Below are 19150 nucleotides of genomic sequence, written 5' to 3'. Positions count from 1 at the left end.
TTCAGATGTCACTCCCCTGCTCTCAACCCTCCAATGGCTTCCCACCACACTTAGAATAGAATCTTCCAGGCCCAACAGGAGCCGGCTCCAGCCATCCTCTCCTACCACAACTCTCCTGCTCCCTCAATCGCTCCAGCCACAATGGCATTCTCACCATACTTTGAACCTACCAAGCTCAGGACCTTTGCACTTGCCATTTGTTCTGCCTAGAATGCTCTTCCCTAAGATGTTCCCACAGCTAATTCTTGCATTGCATTCAGGTCTCTGCTTAGATATCAACTATTAAGAGCGCCTAAACACACGATCCAAAATAGCCCCTCTCCCCTCCATCATTCTGTATTTCTATATTCTGCCTTATTTTTCTTCATAGTGCCTGAAATTATATACTTATTGTCTTTCTTCCAACTACAATGAACATAAGCCGTGTAGGAAGAGGGATTTTGTCCTGTTCACTGCGCTATCACCGGCACTTTGAACAGTGCCTCGTACATAGTAGCACATGCAATACAACTACATTAAGTCTTTAGCTGAAAAGAGCCTTCTGATTTTTCTTCTACTTTACTATCAACTGCTTTCTTTGAGGGCTTCATTTCTGTTGCCTGCTGCTTAACCAGCCATCTCAAACATTCCCATGCTGCATTTACCATACTGGGCTTTCTTCTGAACTTCAGAGGCATCACCCATTGAGTACCCCACAGGCACCTCAAATTCTACAGGTCCAAATTGAACTGATCATTTTCCTCCATAGTTCTCTATATCCTCTCTCCATCTTCAGTTCCCCAAGCTGGATGCTTCTGAGTTATCTAACTTGGAGAGCTCTTTCTCTCCATTTCCCTTCCCCCACAGCTAATCTCGACCATGTCTCCAATCTGTCCACTCCTCTCCCAGCCCCAGCGCCACCATCCTAGTTCAAACCCCCAAAATCTCTCACTTGGATTACTTAGTTTAACAGCCTCTCAAGATCACTCCCATCACAGGGTGATCCTTTAAAATGGATACCTGATCCCGTCATGCTCTGCTTAAAAACTTTAAGGCTTCCCTGGTGGCACAGTGGTTGACAGTCCGCCTGCTGATGCAGGGGACACGGGTTCGTGCCCCGGTCTGGGAGGATCCCACATGCCACGGAGCGGCTGGGCCCGTGAGCCATGGCCGCTGAGCCTGCACCAACGGAGCCTGTGCTCCGCAAGGGGAGAGGCCACAGCGGTGAGAGGCCCGTGTACTGAAAAAAAAAAAAAAAAAAAAGATGGTCTAGCATCTCTCACAGCACATTCAAAAAAACAAATATTTGGGACTTCCCTGGTGGCACAGTGGTTAAGACTCCGTGCTCCCAATGCAAGGGGCCCAGGTTTGATCCCTGGTCACGGAACTAGATCCTACATGCATGCCACAACTAAGAGTTCACGTGCCTCAACTAAAGGAGCTGGCGAGCCACAACTAAGGAGCCCACCTGCCGCAACTAGACCCGGTGCAACCAAATAAATAAATATTTTAAAAAACTCAGAATTCACAAGATATAAATTAATTAGGCTTCACTCTACTGGCTCTTAAAAATAGTCAAAGTGCTCAACATATAATTCTTAAAAAAAACAATTATTTGTTGAATAAATAAGTGAACTTCAAATGGGTATGTTAGTAATTGAATGTAATTTCCACAGGTGTGCCCTTTTAGCTATGTATTTTATCTACTCTATGTTGTCTCTCTCCTCACTCTTCATTTTCCCCATGTGAAGGCTCCCAACTGGGCCAGGCCTTCTCAAGTCTATTCCCCTAGTTTTACACTGAGTAGATGCTCCTGGTTAAGCACGTGAGCCACTCCTGACCCCAAGACTCATTAGGCAGCCAATCACACACCAGCTGCACATTTTCCTTTTTTCTTCCAAGAGCACAGGACACATGACAGGGAACAATAAATACAAATGAATAAATTTCCTTAAGGGATAGCTCAATGAATTTGGTGTAAAAACAAAAACAAACCAAAAAACCTATCACCTAATTTGATGAAAATTCTTTTAATTCAGAGGTAAAGTGGAATATATTCAGATTACCAGTTCAACCAGTTAGTTTATCTGCATTGTTAAGAAGTGATGTACACAGAAGATTTTTACATCTCCTTTACATTTTTATATATGGACATTTACTTCTAAAGAAAAATTGCTTTTCGTTTTGAAATTCCACTTCTATAAATTTATCCTAAAGAATATTTTGCAAGAGACCAAAGTAAAGAATGTTCATCGTAGCATCTTCTGTAAGATAGACAACCCAAATGTCCATTGATAGAGACTAGTTAAATAAATTATGGCACATTAATTAATACAATAAAATACTACGTAGCTACTAAAAAGAATGAAGCAGACGTCTCCATTCTAATACCAAAAGGAATCCAGGATATATCTGGGGGGACGGGGCACAGGAGACAGGTTATAAAGCAGATATATATAGGGTGATCACATTTCAGTTTTTAAAATAGTTCTTTCACACTTAGTGGGAAAAAAGGCCAACATACACTGAACACCTCCTATTGCCAGGCACTGTTTTAAGTGCTTAGCATATATTAACTTATTTAATTCTCAAAACAGCCTTATGATATAGATGCTATTATCCCCATTTTATAGATGAAGAAATAAGTACAAAGAGGTGAAGTTCTTCCCCAAGGTTGCTAGCAACTGACAAGAGTCAGAATTTGTGCCCCAGAAGATTGACACCAATGAGAAGAGCAGACTGTTAATGGTGGTTGTTATTTTAGGAGGTTAGGATTAGATGGGACTTTAATTTTTTTGCTGTATATTTCTATAAGATTTGACTTTTTAAAAAACAATAAAGGTTACCTTTTTGGCAAAACCAAAGAAAGATAAAAAGAGGAAAAAGTAAAAACTTCTATCCCATTCACTGTCTGGGGATAGAATAAAGAGAGAAAGTGATTTCAGTCAAGACGAGTGTAGTATCTATCATGACACTCTCCTTTGTGAGATCTACTGGCTCACTTATTTTCTCTTCATAGAATGTCTTCAGAGGAGTCCTCAGGGATTCAAAAGTTGAGGACTCTTAGAGTGTGAAGCTTTATTGACAGCTGTGCTATATATTTCCGAGAGAAAAAAAAAGTAACTCAACCACACGACTGAATTTCTAGAGTTGGCTAGAGGCAGAGTCTTCACTGTTCCTGTCTGATTCAGCGGGGGCCCCTGGCAGAGTTGGGGCAGCTACATACCACACAAGCACTTCTCGTAAGAGTCAAGGCTATGGACAGAGCCTGTCACTGATACTTCCATCCCACTGAAAGGAAACTTGAAAATGAGCCCGAGCCAGCTCAAGGCTCTAAATGATTTTGTGTTGCTAAGACAATGACCAAAGATAAGGCAAAGGCAAGGCAGGACCAGACGCTATTCTTCTGACTTTAAGGTACACCTGAATCCCACCCTCTCACATGCTGTCTCCCTAACCGGACAATAATGTGACTAGTTTTCTTTTTAAAAAAATGCTTCCCTGATAAAGTAAGATACGATTATTGAAAATAAAACTCAATTATAACATCACCACCCAGAGATAACCAGTTTTGATATTTTGCTATACTTCCTTCTAGTCTTTTTTTAAAAGTTCATATATAAAGTATGATATATATTTTAAAATTTGGACCATACTATACATATAGTTTTGCATCTTTGTTTTTCACTTAACATTATATTGTAAACATTTTCTCTGACATAAAATATTCTTTGAAAAATAATTTCTAGTGGCAGAATAACTCATACCCTCTTTACTTAACTATTCAGTTAAATAGTTAACTATTTAACCTGTAGAGCTAAGGGTCTCTTTACCAGATCTAGAGGCAGAGCAGGTCCAAGTAAGCTTTCATTTCTGCCTTTCCCATACTAATTGCAGGAAAGACTGCAGGGCACCGCCAGGGGTCAGTGCAGAGCTGTTTAGTATGTCTTTATGCAAGAAAACTGGTTACACAAGAATTCACATTAACAAATCCTATCTATTAGATTAGAGGACTATTCACATGAGTAACCAAGTTCCCTTCTAGAGCAGGCTTCCTTAGTATGGATTTCTCAGATCAGCATGACCACATTCTTCCAAATTAATTTATATTCAACATTTATAATAGACCTTGGTTTATTTCATACAGATGTAGTTCTCACCTGCTTGGTATGAGATCATCTGTGCATAAAATACTTGGCCTGACTATTTTGTAGGTTTGTTTTGAAAATCAAATGAATAAAATATGAAAGTATCTTATAAGTTAGGAAGTGGCATTTAAACTTTACATTGCCCTATTTTAATGATGTGCTATTCAGATATTTAGATGAGTTATCTCCTATAAAAACTAAAGAATGCCAGGTAGTACCAAAATTATGAAATGAGGTATAACAGCATATGCTTTGGCACGATAACAGGTTATTTCATTGGTTTTCCTCCCTCTAGCCTTCACTCTCCAGCTGTTGAAGTCATCATGGAATTAGTAATCTGTTTTTCCTAGAAGGTGAAGTTATCATTTAGCCAATCTGGTTTTAGTTCTTTTCCATGCTCATTTACCTATGAGTCCTTCAGGAAAATTACTCTGAGCTCAGAACTGGCTTAAACAACTTACAAGAAGGTGGATAACAGGGATCAAAAAGCCGCTCCGGGACCGACACGCCTGACGGGCTCCAGCACAGGTGGTTGGCACTCCTTGTCTCTCTAAACCCAGAAGTGACTCAGGAACAAAAGGCACCAAGGCCCCTATTTCCCACCTGGCCAGGCTTCTGACTCAGCCTTCTTTCTGTTCTTATCTCCTTTCCAGTTCCCAGTGCCCCATCATCTGGCATCAGGGATGAAAAGGAGCCAGGGCTGGGCCTTCTGGGGATCAAGCAGCTTTCAAAACCAGCTTGGTACAGCCCTTCCTGAGCGCAGCACACTGACAGGTCCACTCTGAGCAATCTCAGAACACAGAGGGACCCAGGAAAAGCAGGGCCTGGAGTCCCTTATCACTGGCACTTGATCTCCTTCGGGGCCACAGCCTTAAGCTCTCTGACAGAAGAAGGGTACAGAGGCCACACAAAGAGAACAAGGATGCATGCACAGCACCTCACATTGCCCTGGGAGAGCTCCGGTAGAGAGCAATCCTGTGTCTTCCCCATGAAGTCCTACGTCTTAGAGTGGATCTAACACAGGGCATCAATTGAACAGCCTGTAAGTGCAGTTCCTGGTACACAGTAGGTGTTTGATCAATATTAGTTATGTGAAAGAATGACAGGTTTAAGCCATTAGATGAGCACTAGAGCACAAAGTACCTGGAGGGAGCTACATTTCTATGGTCAATCAAAAAAATAAAGTCTTGGGATTGGAGTAGTGGAACTAAGCCTATAGACTTGAAAGGAAGTCAAGAGGGTCCCAGCAACTGGACACAAACCCAGGAAAACTCAAGAGTCATACAACAGCAGTGCAGCAAACCCAGATCAATAACTGTTATTATTTAAGAGCAGTTTCTAGTACATGGGCCCTCAGGGCACCTACCATCCCCACAAGGGCCAACTTCCTGAGATCAGAATCTGACCAGCTGACTGGCCTCACTCTGCATCCAGAAGGATGTGGAGGGGCTCACCTGGGACGGCACGGAGACACCAGCAGAGCTGACAAATAGGCTTCACAAAAGTGCAGGGATTCCGTTGACCACAAACTACAGGTCTTCTGCTTCCTAACCTGCTAGACCACCCACCGCCCTGACCTGCTTGAGTCTCAGAGGATGCTGCAGAAGCTTGTGCTCCAGAATAGGCTGCCGGGGGCACGTACAGCCTGGCTACTCAATGTTGTCATAGACGTGGATCACGTCATTGTGGTTGCCGAGAGCCTGGATGAGATGGGCAGCCTGCTCCAGGTCAGGGTCAGCCAGCCGCACCTTTGTGTTGGGGATGAACTCTAGCATACAGGACACAGAACACAGGCCCAGGGAGTCCAGCTTCTTCCTCACTTGATGCAGTGAAGAGGCATCACAAATAAACTAGGAACAAAGGAAAGTCAGGAGGTAAGTAGCCAGGAGATAACAGGACAAAGCTGGACAGAAGTTTGCAAAACCTGAATGGAATTACTATATCACTGGGTTTAAGTCTTCACTGGCAGAAACAGAGTTTTCAATGTTCTGAATCCTTCTCATCGTCCTCAAGAGAGTAAGCCCTATCCGGTATTCTCTTAGTAAATGTCTGTGCAATATGTGAGCTCTTTATCTCACCTGTACCCCGGGCACAGGAAAGAAGAGACTGACAGAAGCATGCCTTAACATGTCAATCAGGGGCCTCTCGGAAGTCCACCAAACACTAAGGCTTCACACTCACTTTAAAAATGTTCGTTTTCTCTTCATCTTCAGTTTCCTTGACATCCTCAGCTCCTGCTTCTATTGCCAGCTCCAGGGCACGCTCCAGATTCACAGCTTTCTTCTCTTTGTCCTCCACTCCAACCACGATCACCCCCTTTTTGTCAAAGGAGTGGCGAGCTCCTTCAGCCATCATTCCCCTAATAGGAAAGGAAATGGGCCAGAAAGAATGCCTTTAGACACTCATTCCCACCCAGCCCCTGGAGTATAAACAGACATGGAGCAGCTCTCTTCCTGAGGCAGATGCAGCTACCACTGGGCAAGGGAATAATCCAAACATAACCCCAACCTTCTATTTTCTGCCCTGTCTGGAGTTTGGAGGATGCAAAGACTTTGCTCATCAATTCCTGTGCAATTAAGATTCCATCCTGGTTGTACATTTTAAGACCTGGACATTATACAGACAGATGGGATAATGGGACAGAGAGCTCGTTCTACACCTGATGAACAAGTTTTTTGGATCCTGCCCAGTACAGAACACATTAAGGGAGAATAAATGATCCCATTTGGATTCTGCTAAGGATGAAGTGTGTGTAAAACTTGAAACGCCACTAGGAACAACAGTACTTTCCCTGCACAGAATTGGAAACTAAAGACTCTGTACCCTTCTACTCTCCCCAGACACACACCTACCCATTCTTGTTCAGGATATGTTTGATGTCCGAGTGGCACTTGGAGCTACTGTTAGATAACGCCTCAATGAGAAGAGAAGAGCCACCAGGGCCTCGGCCCTCATACAACAAATAAATGTCCTTGGTTTTCTGCAATAAACAACATAATCACATTTTCCGGTTTCCTAGTTCCCTCCTACATGCCAGCCCAGGCACCACAGGCACCACAAAGTTGACTCCATGGGATGGGCTCCCTGGGCTGGAGCCTAGGCTGTTAAGCTTCAATTTTGTCCTCCCCTCTGAGAGGAGGCCCTTGGGACCAACTTTTGAGATAATTGGAAGTACTATCCCTTACTTGGAAGGCAGTCTGTTTCTCTTGTCCCTGAACAATCAATCTGCCATCTCCCAGCTTTGTTTTCGCCCCTCCCCAGCTGAATCCCACATCCACCCCGCCATAGCGCCTACTAAAACTCATTCTCGTACACCTTATCCCGCATGAAACCCACCTGTGCTCCTACCCCAGCGCTGCTGAGTACTGCCACGTGAAATGACACATCTGGGCCTTATCAAATAGCATAGCCTCAAAATTCAAACAATCGATCAAAAACTCTAATGACCAATCTCATCTGGATCTCCCACACTGCCTCTGCTCATTCTTTGCCCGCGCATCCGATCTTCACCACTCTCTCCATCACCCTGCCCTGCCGTCTTCCCAGGAACTCTCAACTGATGACTTCTCCCTTCCTCTTTCACAAAGGAAATTAAGGACACCAGGTGGGGGAAAATCCTCTGCCTCCACCGCCTTATCTGCACCACACCTGACAGGAGGGCAGTATGAATGACGGTTAGGCATAGCCTCTGGAGTCTGTCTGGTTCCCAGTCTGTCATTTTCTGTGTGACGTGGTCAAGTCGCCTAATCTTTCAGTGCCTCAGTTTCCATTTAAGGTTGTTCTGAGGAGTCAGTGAGGTAATGCATACAAAGTTCTTATCAAAGAAATTGGCCTGGAATAAGCACTCAATAACTGTTAGCAATTAAGATGACTACTACTTCCTCAGATCCTTCCCCCTTGTCCTAGAGAAGAGGTGTCCCCTCAGCTGGGCTTGCAGACAATTCCCACACCTAGGCTCTACATCCCAGCCCCTCCCACTATCACTATCATCTGCACCCTCTCTATTTCTACTGGCTTTTCTCCTTTAAGGCATAAATATCAGAAAAACAAACCCTTCCTCAAACTAACACCAGGGCTTTCCCCATACTGTGGCCCTTCTTTTTACCCCATCTCCTCAAAACTCAGCTCAGCAATCCTAGGCTATATAGTTCTGTACGCTGTCTATACATCCTGCTCCTGACTGTGCTCCCATAACCAATGGCCGAGAGAAGAGTCACCAGGAGACTTTGGGCTGAGTGTCAACGACATCACTACCCTTCTCTGATAATTTAAGGGGTGTGTGGTGGCCTTCCAGACATGTGCCCTGTAGGGACTGTGATCAAAAACAAAGTTAAACTGAGGACACACCTCCATTTTCAGTGCTGCCTCAATTGTTGCCTTGGGCATGTGCTTGCTGCGACACACCTCTAAGATGCTGGCCAGGTTTCTATTGAACTCGGGGTTGGGGCCTCCTTCTGAGATAGAAAAGAGTAAGCAGAGACATCTCATTATGACATGAGAGAAAAAAGGGATTTCCGCCTCCTACCCCCATCAGCCAAAAGAGCGACAAGTCAGCACTTAGATCTCGGCTTGTTGAGGACACTTTATCCAGTGTTTGAATGAGATCTGGGTAAGTATTTTGGAAAAGAAGTTTTCAATTCGCTCTGAATGAAAGGCCGAGGATCGGGGTGGGCCTGGCCCAACTCCAGTAGGCAAGCAAAGCCGTGGGCATAGTGAGGGCAAGTGGCTACCACCGGGGGGTGACCGTCAAGTTCTCACCTTTAACCGCTAGGCGAATGCTCAAACTGAGCTTAGAGAAGACGCGACTCCTTTCGGTGTCCTTGGGACCCTTGATGTGCCGGACTTTGGACCACTTGTTGTGCCCGGCGAGGACTTCTGCCGTGAGGTGCAGCGTCCGGCCCTCACAGGGGCTACAGCCTGGGGACTCAGGCTGGAAGGCCGGGGGGAAGCGCGGACGAGCCACCCGGACCCCGGGGCCTCGCGCCCACAAGCACTGGGCAGCGGCCCTGCTCAAGGTGACAGGGGCCCAAGCCGCCATCGGCTCCGACCCTGGGCCAAGGTCAGCAAGAGCAGTGGCCGAGGTCAGTCCGCCGAGTCCGCCACTGAAACAAGCAGGTCCAGAGCCTGCGGCCTCCTCAACCCGTCACTGGAGAGCCAAAGGCTCAGGCCCACCCCGGGGAGCCGGAACACGAAGTACGCCGCACCTTCACCGCGGCAGCCCAACCCGGGCAGCCGGAACACGAAGTACGCCGCACCTTCCCCGCGGCAGCCGGGAGCGGGTACATTCAATGGTGTAGCACACTTCCTTTTCCCGGTCCGTTCCAAAAACGCGTCCCCACCGCCCACAAAAGCCGTTCCGTCGCGTGGTACTTGCTTTTCTGTTGCTTGCAGCTGCGCAGAGCCTGGGCGGAGGTGGGGCAACCCTGTGCTCAATCCGTCCTGGTTGCCTGGGGAACGCCGGACTTTACTTCCCACGATGATCTAGTAGAGATACATCTTAGTTATGAAACTGATTTTGCTTCAGAATGACTTCCCAACTCTAAGCAGGCCTAGAATGATAAATGTTTTGTTGTTGCAAAGAAATAGGTAGTTCAATCACTTCACTTTAAGGTAGGGAAATCGCTGCCCAGAGATGTGATTTAACCAATCATTTAGTCTCTCTGAACTTCCTCTTCGATATCTGTAAATAAGGATGCTCCTACTTGCTTTACCAACGTAAGAGGGTTGAAAAAAGCTCTTGGAGCGTTAAAGTAATAAAATCTTATGTAAATAGCAGCAGCGATCATAGTGATGAAGTCCCTAAATGCAAGAGACGCTTGCCATCCTGGAGAGGGAGGATGATCAGAAGAGTTTCCTGGAGCCTAATTCGCCTCTGCATTTTCCCTCTGCTCTCACAGAAGAGAAAACCGATGCCATTAGGAGGAGAAGGTATAGAACAAACAAAGCAGGAACTGTGAACAACTTTCCAGTGGCTCCCCAGGCTGGTGAGATTAAATCCAAAAACTTGGTGTGTTAGATAGAGAGCAGGTTAAGTTTGTGGCCTCTGGTCCGAACTGGTGGGTTCAAACCCCGGTTGTTACACTTACTTGTGTAACCTTGGGCAAGTTCCTTTACTTTCCTATATTTCAGTTTTCTTACCTGTAGAATGGCCTTGCTATGATTAAATGGGATAATGGATAAAATACACAGGCATAGGTTTTATGTTATTTTTTAGCTATTATGTAAGAACCTTCATAATCTCAGATCTACTCATTCTTCTGGTCTCATGTCCTGACACTACAGTCCAGTTGGAGGGAATTATACTCACTGTACTCTGAATACAAGTCTTTATCACCTCTTTGCCCCTATCTGCTTGGAGTGAACTTCACTGTCTCGGTGATAAAATCTTCATCGTGCTTCAAGACCCAGTTCAGCTGTCCCCTCCTTGGTTAAAGCCTTCCTAAGAGTCCTTCTTTGAGTTTTTAGCTGTAACTAATAGTGCACTTATGAATTGTTAATTTATTATTTTTTATTATCGAAGCTACTTGGGCTGGGCACTCTCCTCCTTGTACTTTGCAGATTACGCAGAAACACCAGATTGCTCCTACTGCTTCTCCCAATTCTTGTATTAAGCACAAACCTGTGTCTTTGCTGTTCTACCTCACTTCTGGCTAATTTTTGTTCTTCCTTCAAGATTCAGCTCAGGCATCATTTCCCACCAGAGGAAAACATCTGCAAATTCTCCGTTTGGGTTCAGATGCTCTACTCTGTGTGTTCACATAACCCTTCATACATGTCTGTACCTTAACACTTACTTTTTTAATATCAAAATGTTTGTCTCTGCCATGATATTAAATTCTTTGAGAGCAGGACTGTACTCCTGTGCCCAGTACAGCTTTTTTTTTTAACAAAAACTTTACTGACATGTAATTTAAATATCATACAAATCACCAATTTAAAGCGTACAATGTTTTTTAGTATATTCAGATTTGTGCAGCCATCACCCAAATTTTACATTTTCATCACTCCCTAAAGAAAGTACCCATTAGCAGTTACTCCCCATTTTCCCCAGTTCCCCCAGTCCTAGGCAACCACCACTTTACTTCTGTCTCTATGGGTCTGCCTATTCTGGACATTTCATATGAATGGAATCATACAATATGTGGTTCTTTTGACTGGCTTCTTTCATTTATCATAACGTTTTCAGGGTTCATCCATGTTGTTAACTAATGTTCCATTGCATGAATATACCACGTTTTATTTATCCATTCATCAGTTGATGGACATTTGGGTTTTTTCCACCTTTTGACCATTCTGAATAATGCTGTTATGAACGTTCACATACAGGTTTTTGCGTAGACATATATTTTCATTTCTCTTGGGTATATGCCTAGGAGTGGAATTGGTGAGTCATACAGTAACTCTGTTCGATCTTTTGAGGAACTGCCAGAGTGTTTTCCAAAATGGTTGCATTGTTTACATCCCTACCAGTAGTGCATGAGGGTTCCAATTTCTCCACATCCTTGCCAAAACTTGTTATCATCTCTTTTTGACTCTAGCTGTTGTCATCCTAGTGGGTATGAAGTGGTATTTCATTGTGGTTTTGTTTGTTTGTTTTTTCTCATTGTGGTTTTGATTTCTATTTCCCAGATGACTAATGATGTTGATCATCTTTTCATGTGCTTGCTAGCTATTCATATAGAGTATTACTTTTTGTAATTTAAAAATATAGCTTAGGGGCTTCCCTGGTGGCGCAGTGGTTAAGAATCCGCCTGCCAATGCAGGGGAGAGGGGTTTGAGCCCTGGTCAGGGAAGATCCCAGATGCTGCAGAGCAACTAAGCCCACAAGCCACAACTACTGAGCCCGCGTGCCACAATTACTGAAGCCCGCGTGCCTAGAGCCCGTGCTCCATAACAAGAGAAGACACCACAATGAGAAGCCCGCGCACCGCAATGAAGAGTAGCCCCTACTCGCCACAACTAGAGAAAGCTCGCGTGCAGAAACAGACCCAACACAGCCAAAAAAAATTATTAAAAATAATAATAATAAATAAGAATATAGCTTAACATAAATGTTACTTCAAGTAGCAAAAAGCAAATGAAGGAAATCTATAATCACAAATAAGAGTAGAGGCCAAGGGTTTCCCTGGTGGCATAGTAGTTGAGAGTCTGCCTGCCAATGCAGGGGACACGGGTTCGAGCCCTGGTTTGAGGGATCCCACATGCCGTGGAGCAACTGGGCCCGTGAGCCACAACTACTGAGCCAGCGCCTCGGGAGCCTGTGCTCCGCAACAAGAGAGGCAGCGACAGTGAGAGGCACGTGCACCGCGATGAGAAATGGCCTCGGCTCGCCGCAACTAGAGAAAGCCCTCGTACAGAAACGAAGACCCAACACAGCCAAAAATAAATAAATTAATTGAAAATAAAAAAAGAGTAGAGGCCAAAACAAAGTTTGAGATAGTCCTGGTCCAATCAGCCTAAACCCACCAGGGCAAAGCTGTAGTCCAACAATGTCAGTCTATCAACTCACTGCAACAAGGCAAACTGCACACCAGAGGGATGGTGGAGTGTCTCACTAAAGGAAAAGATCTCTATTATATAATTATGGGAATGAGTGGAGGTTAGGTGAAATTTCAATGAAACAGGTTTTGATATACTCAAAGGAATACAGAGTTATATGAAAAGAGAGTCAACATCAGCTCTGGACTGCAAAGTAGACCCAAGGTTAAGTTTCCTTGAAAACTACAATGTTAAATGTGGAAAGTTGTGTTCAGAAAGCCCTGAAGTTCTACACCTGGGTTGGAAATCAAGGCTGCTTTTCTGTCAAAGCAACTTAGATTCTCCAAGCAAGACTGTAAGGCTTCATTCTCACTGGACATAATTTCAAACAGCAAACTTCCCGACAGTCTATGATTTTATTTAATTTATTTATTTATTTTTGGCCACACCACGTGGCACGCAGGATCTTAGTTCCTCGACCAGGGATTGAACCCTGCAGTGGAAGCATGGACTCATCGCTGGACCACCAGGGAATTCCCAGTCTGATTTTAGAGAACAGTTTCTTAGTGAATTTTTTAAAGCCACCCAGAGAAGGGAATTATTATCTGATAAGTTGCAGTGTGTGCTTGGGAGAAATATTGTTTCCTGTTAACTTTGCACCTGGTTTTATCTGTGTCTGTTTATCTGTGATGAATGGCAGGGCAGATTTTTACTTTCTCAGTCTGAGCTAATATTCATGTCTCAAAATGAATTCACAGGTGACTGAACCATCCCTAGAGACCTGGCTGTCAAGATCATTGAAAAAAAAAATTTTTTTTTGGCTGCTTTGGGTCTTTGTTGCTGCACGCAGGTTTTCTCTAGTTGCTGTGAGCAGGGGCTACTCTTCGTTGCAGTGCATGGGCTTCTCATTGCAGTGGCTTCTCTTGTTGCAGAGCACGGGTTCTAGAGCACAGGCTCAGTAGTTGTGGCACAGGGGCTTAGTTGCTTCACGGCATGTGGGATCTTCCGGAACCAGGGCTCGAACCCATGTCCCCTGAATTGGCAGGCAGATTCTCAACCACTGTACCACCAGGGAAGTCCCTGAAATTTTTAACTTACAATGAACCTTGGATTCTAAAGACTGGCTGAAGGCATCATTCTACTAGGTTTGAACAGGTGTCGTCTAGTACTAACGGCTCTCAATGAATAGAACCACACTTGTTACTATTCCAGATACTCTTGCTAATTTGATGGTATGGTGGAGACATTATTTATTTCCTCTTCCTAGGCACACAGGAAAAATACATTCCTTGCAGTTAGGTTGAATGACGTGACTAAAGTGGAAGGCACTTACTAAATACTGGCTCACTGAACCAATCAAAATGTCTTTCTTCTTTTCCTTTGAAATGGCTCAACAAGAGCACAGACTGAAAATAAAAATAAACAGAGGGAGTATTCATCTAGGACTAACAGCATTTGAATAGCAGTGGGATAAAACTCCTCCATCCTATCACATTGGGGCACAGGCTCGGGAAACCAGCTTGGACTTGGAAATTCTAGTCAGCCATCAGAGCCTGATGTCTTCACCCAGGGGACGTGGGAGTTATCATTTCTTGGTCAGCCTTCACAGCCAACAGATTACTGAATCCTGATTAGCCTGTCCCTTAAATCTCTTCGGTTGTGCCCTGCCCTCTCCTTCCCTGCTGCTCCTGCCTTAGTGAGGCTTTTGCTTTTTTTTATGTTGACTATTTTAATAGGTGAGGTGACTCCTTGTCTCACCCCCACTCAGAGGCATGTTCTTCACTGCCTCCTAAAATGCAGAACTGAGCATGACTTCCCTCTGTGTAAATTTTCCAAAGTCTCGTACAGGAGGAAGGTCTAAACTTTCTACAAAGCACAAGACCACCTGCTCCTGCTCTCCTCTCTAGACCCACTTCCCACCACTCCCCACACAAAACCCCACATCACCTTACCATTCTCTGAATAGAACCATATTCTTCTTGCCTCTACAGATTTATACATGGATGTTCTCTCTGCCTTAAATATCTTTCTTTACTCCCAGAAGACTCCAACTCAGCCTTCAAAACCCAGTTCATAACTACAAAGCTACAGTAATCAAGACAGTATGGTACTGGCACTAAAACAGAAATATAGATCAATGGAACAGGATAGAAAGCCCAGAGATAAACCCACGCACATATGGTCACCTTATTTTTGATACAGGAGACAAGAATATACAATGGAGAAAAGACAGCCTCTTCAATAAGTGGTGCTGGGAAAACTGGACAGCTCCATGTAAAAGAATGAAATTAGAACACTCCCTAACACCACACACAAAAATAAACTCAAAATGGATGAAAGACCTAAATGTAAGGCCAAACACTATAAAACTCTTAGAGGAAAACATAGGCAGAACACGCTACGACATAAATCACAGCAAGATCCTTTTTGACCCACCTCCTAGAGAAATGGAAATAAAAACAAAAATAAACAAATGGGACCTAATGAAACTTAAAAGCACAGCAAAGGAAACCATAAACAAGACGAAAAGACAGCCCTCAGAATGGGAGAAAATATTTGCAAACGAAGCAACGGACCAATTAATCTCCAAAATATACAAGCAGCTCATGCAGCTCAATATCAAAAAAACAAACAACCCAATCCAAAAATGGGCAGAAGACCTAAATAGACATTTCTCCAAAGAAGATATACAGACTGCCAACAAACACATGAAAGAATGCTCAACTTCATTAATCATTAGAGAAATGCAAATCAAAACTACAATGAGGTATCACCTCACACCAGTCAGAATGGCCATTATCAAAAAATCTACAAACAATAAATGCTGGAGAGGGTGTGGAGAAAAGGGAACCCTCTTGCACTGTTGGTGGGAATGTAAATTGATACAGCCACTATGGAGAACAGTATGGAGGTTCCTTAAAAAACTAAAAATAGAACTACCATACGACCCAGCAATCCCACTACTGGGCATATACCCGGAGAAAACCATAATTCAAAAAGAGTCATGTACCACAATGTTCATTGCAGCACTACTTACAATAGCCAGGACATGGAAGCAACCTAAGTGTCCGTCAACAGGTGAATGGATAAAGAAGATGTGGCACATATATACAATGGAATATTACTCAGCCATAAAAAGAAAGAAATTGAGTTATTTGTAGTGAGGTGGATGGACCTAGAGTCTGTCATACAGAGTGAAGTAAGTCAGAAAGAGAAAAACAAATAGCGTATGCTAACACATATATATGGAACCTAAAAAAGAAAAAAAAATGGCTCTGAAGAACCTAGGGGCAGGACAGGAATAAAGACGGAGATGTAGAGAATGGACTTGAGGACACAGGTAGGGGGAAGGGTAAGCTGGGACGAAGTGAGAGAGTGGGGTGGATGTATATACACTACCAAATGTAAAATAGATAGCTAGTGGGAAGCAGCCGCATAGCACAGGGAGATCAGCTCGGTGCTTTGTGACCACCTAGAGGGGTGGGATAGGGAGGGAGGGTGGGAGGGAGACGCAAGAGGGAGGAGATATGGGGATATACGTATATGTATAGCTGATTCACTTTGTTATACAGCAGCAACTAACACACCATTGTAAAGCAATTATACTCCAATAAAAATGTTAAAAAAACAACCACCAAAATAAACCATTCAAGCATCCTTCGTCTTGTGAAGTTTTCCCTGACCCTCTCTGGCTCCCACCCAGACATAGGTGATCACTTCCTCCTCAGGGCCACCAGAGAACCTGAACACACCCATCACTGCACAACACTGCCAGTGTTTCTTTATGGAGATGTCTCTTCTCGTTGACTGTGAGCGACCTGAGGGTCATGGCCCCCAGCAGACAGTAGGTGGTCTGTATTTTGTTAAAGGTGATGAATTAGGCCATCAGATAGTGTGATGGGCTGGGCTGGAGGTCTAATCCCCCAGCCAGTGTGTCTGGAACATGACCACAGTGGCAGAATGGGAAGAAGTGAATTCATCACAAGAAGAAATTCAGTCAATCTATACATGTTCAAGTTTTATTACAAAGTATGATGGGCAGAAAATACGGTACTTCTTATACAGGAGGCTGAACAGAATGAAAGGGTGAAAATTAGGTTTAATATATTCAGAAAGCAAGAAATAAAATCATAGATAACACTCCACTTTCAGGTGCCTTTGAAGTAGCCTTCAATGGAGATTTACCATCATGGTTTCACAGCACAGTGTTAAAAAATTTTTTACAAGCCCTGTGTATAATCAATCCTGTGAAAATGTTTTTTTAAAAAAATGGTTACAGTACAGTTCTGCAAGGGGCAGCTTCCTCTCCACCTGACCATGGGATGCCACAAAACCTATAATGTAGAGGAAAAGTTTAAATATATAACAGGAAATTAAGTTCAGACACACTAGGCTAAAGGGGACAGAAATGGATTGGCTAGCGCTTAACACTTCAGAGAACAAGGAATCTCCATTTTCTCTACATAGAGATTTGTACAATCATGCTACAAATTCACGCTCGGGGGAGGAAGGATGGAAAGTCACTGAAAGAGGGGTCATCAAATACACAGGAACCATATCAAATGATCCATATTCGACTCAAGCAAGTCAAAGCTTCAGCTCCACGAGTTTCATAACACACTGTATTACCACAATCAACCCAAGGTGAGAACATTCTTTCAAATAGCAGGTATCACAAGTTCTTATTCACTGGGTTTTCCCAAAGGCCAGTACTTGTAAGTTTTCCAGCTCTTACACAGACTGCCAGTATCCTCCTTCCTCTTGAGTTTATACTTTGATTAGCTTATCTGTTTCTGGCTTGATACACCAGTCCAAGCCTCTTGGAAAGGCACCTGCATGTTTCTACACTTAAAAAATCACATCTAGGAAGTAGCCTGAGAGGAGCTGGCCCATCCCATGTGGTCACACATTTAACTCTGACCACTAGCAGCAATGACAACGGTGGGAAAAGAGGACGAGGCTCTGCAACACTGAGTAGCTGGCCCAGCCAGTGCAGGGATGGCAGTTCTTGGAGAGCCTGGCCCAGGGTTCACAGTGACTGCTCAGCTCAGCTTTCCTCCCAGGGAAAACACAACTTCAGTGCCAAGCTGACCCTCCCTCCTCATCCTGGAGCACAGACAGGAAAGGGAAGAGGCTGCTTTGGGGCTTCTACTTTACTGGTCTCCCTTCTCCCAAGTCAGGCAGTCAAAGGAGCTGGGGACAGTGGAGGGAAGTTACTAGGCTGGCCTCCCGTGGTTGGCAGACCCTGCAGCTCCTACATACCTTACAGCCTAGGAATTCAAGGCCCAGGTTGCAGCAGGGAGGAAGTTCTACAGTGGAGAGGCAGTGGGAAGGTAAAGAGGAAGAGAAAAGACAAAAGGGAGGGGGGGAAGTCAGCATGACTGTTTACAACCTCTGCTTCTTCTCTCTACAAACCTACAACCAAGAAGAGCCATTGTCTGGAATGATCGAGGGACTCCCACTCCTGCAAGTTTCTACCACCAAACGACACTAGGGCTGAACTGCAGCAGGAAGGGGTCCCCCTGTCCCCCTGTCCCCAGTTACCCCACATCACAGGCACCTGATGAACAGTCCAGGAAGGCTGACACAGGCCGAGAGCACAGTCTCACTCCACAGCCACATGACGGTCTGAATGCTTCCCCAGCTCAGACCTTTACTGCCCTCTAATATTTTCTCCTTTGCTACCACTGCTTTTCCCCCACACCCTAAATCACCTCCTAAAATTTCAGACACACCTGCCATCAAAAACTCATCGGAGTCTTAATGTTTTCTGTTTCTTAACCAGTTCTCTGAGAGCCGATCCTGGTTCTGATAAGAAATTCTCACCTGGCTATCAAGTTTCTTCCCTCTTCAAGTCCTCATCTTTCAGCCTGGCTCCTCCCTGGAAAGAGAGGCTTCTGACTCTCCTGGGTGTAAACAACTCGAACTCTTGAAGGACCTGGATCCACTCACCAGCTCTCTGATGGGGAACCTGAGGCCTCATCTATTCAGCAGCCCCCTCCCCTCAGAGCAGACAAGGAAAACAAAGGCGGCTGCGGCTCTGGGGGCCAGAAGCATGTCAAAGGGCCACAGCCCAGAGAGCCAGAGCCCAGAGGTGCTGCCGCAGCCTTTCCAGTGCAGTCCCGGCAGTGGCTCTTCTCATGTTCAAGGAGTGCAGAGACAGAGCCTCCCAACCTATTCTCGCTGGCTGGCAATCTGAGAACCTAAACACATTAAACAAACACTTGCTTTTGAAACTACAACAGATCTCTGCTTCCTGTGGCGTGGCTGACTAAGAGGCTTTCTAAATCCTGAGACTACAGAAATCCCCTCCTCAGCCATGAGGCCATCTGGCCCATGGCATAAAGGGAGAGTGAGGGAGCCGGGACTTCAAAATCCCAGCATGCCAGCTACTGTGTGTCTGTGTCTGCTTGGGGGGACTGGGGAGTCTCACCTGGGCCCAAGTGGGATGTTGAAAGGAAGAGGACCAGACCACACTGCAGGGCCTAAGGAGGGTGACAGGGCTGGGAGTCTGCAGGGCAAGGAAAAAAAACATTCAAAGTTGT

At 44.7% G+C, this 19150-nt stretch overlaps 2 protein-coding genes across 6 annotated transcripts in view; both read right to left on the bottom strand.

Moving 5' to 3' along the window:
- Window positions 1-1990: 1990 nt before the first annotated feature.
- Window positions 1991-9413, bottom strand: TACO1 (translational activator of cytochrome c oxidase I). Its single transcript, XM_067715747.1, has 5 exons — window positions 8886-9413; window positions 8475-8581; window positions 6980-7107; window positions 6309-6486; window positions 1991-5977 (listed from the first exon to the last, which is right to left on the bottom strand). The coding sequence occupies exons 1-5, from the start codon at window positions 9163-9165 to the stop codon at window positions 5777-5779; spliced, it is 894 nt and encodes a 297-aa protein (XP_067571848.1). The 5' UTR covers window positions 9166-9413; the 3' UTR covers window positions 1991-5776.
- A 68-nt stretch (window positions 9414-9481) lies between these two features.
- Window positions 9482-19150, bottom strand: part of DCAF7 (DDB1 and CUL4 associated factor 7) — a 33888-nt gene continuing 24219 nt past the window's right edge. The window contains exons 9-10 of one of the 5 annotated variants that reach the window (XR_010937489.1): window positions 19039-19116; window positions 9482-9608 (exon numbers count right to left, since the gene is read on the bottom strand). The gene's annotated coding sequence lies outside the window, so the exon portion shown is untranslated. Of the gene's footprint in view, window positions 9609-16610; window positions 19117-19150 lie in introns of those variants that run through there. The other 4 variants (XR_010937488.1, XR_010937490.1, XR_010937487.1 and 1 more) reach the window with 4 other exon arrangements.

The sequence above is a fragment of the Pseudorca crassidens genome, chromosome 19 (genome assembly GCF_039906515.1).
Source record: "Pseudorca crassidens isolate mPseCra1 chromosome 19, mPseCra1.hap1, whole genome shotgun sequence".
Taxonomy (NCBI): domain Eukaryota; kingdom Metazoa; phylum Chordata; class Mammalia; order Artiodactyla; family Delphinidae; genus Pseudorca; species Pseudorca crassidens.
Note: the sequence above shows the minus strand (reverse complement) of the source record. Positions and strands in the feature narration are given on the sequence as shown.

Coding starts and splice junctions, on each gene's coding strand:
- TACO1 (XM_067715747.1), bottom strand. CDS start 9,165: ATGGCGGCTTGGGCCCCTGTCACCTTGAGCAGGGCCGCTGCCCAGTGC. Junction 7,108..8,474: donor AGGCAGCACTGAAAATGGAG/GTGTGTCCTCAG, acceptor TGTTTATTGCAG/AAAACCAAGGACATTTATTT. Junction 6,487..6,979: donor CATATCCTGAACAAGAATGG/GTAGGTGTGTGT, acceptor CTTTCCTATTAG/GGGAATGATGGCTGAAGGAG.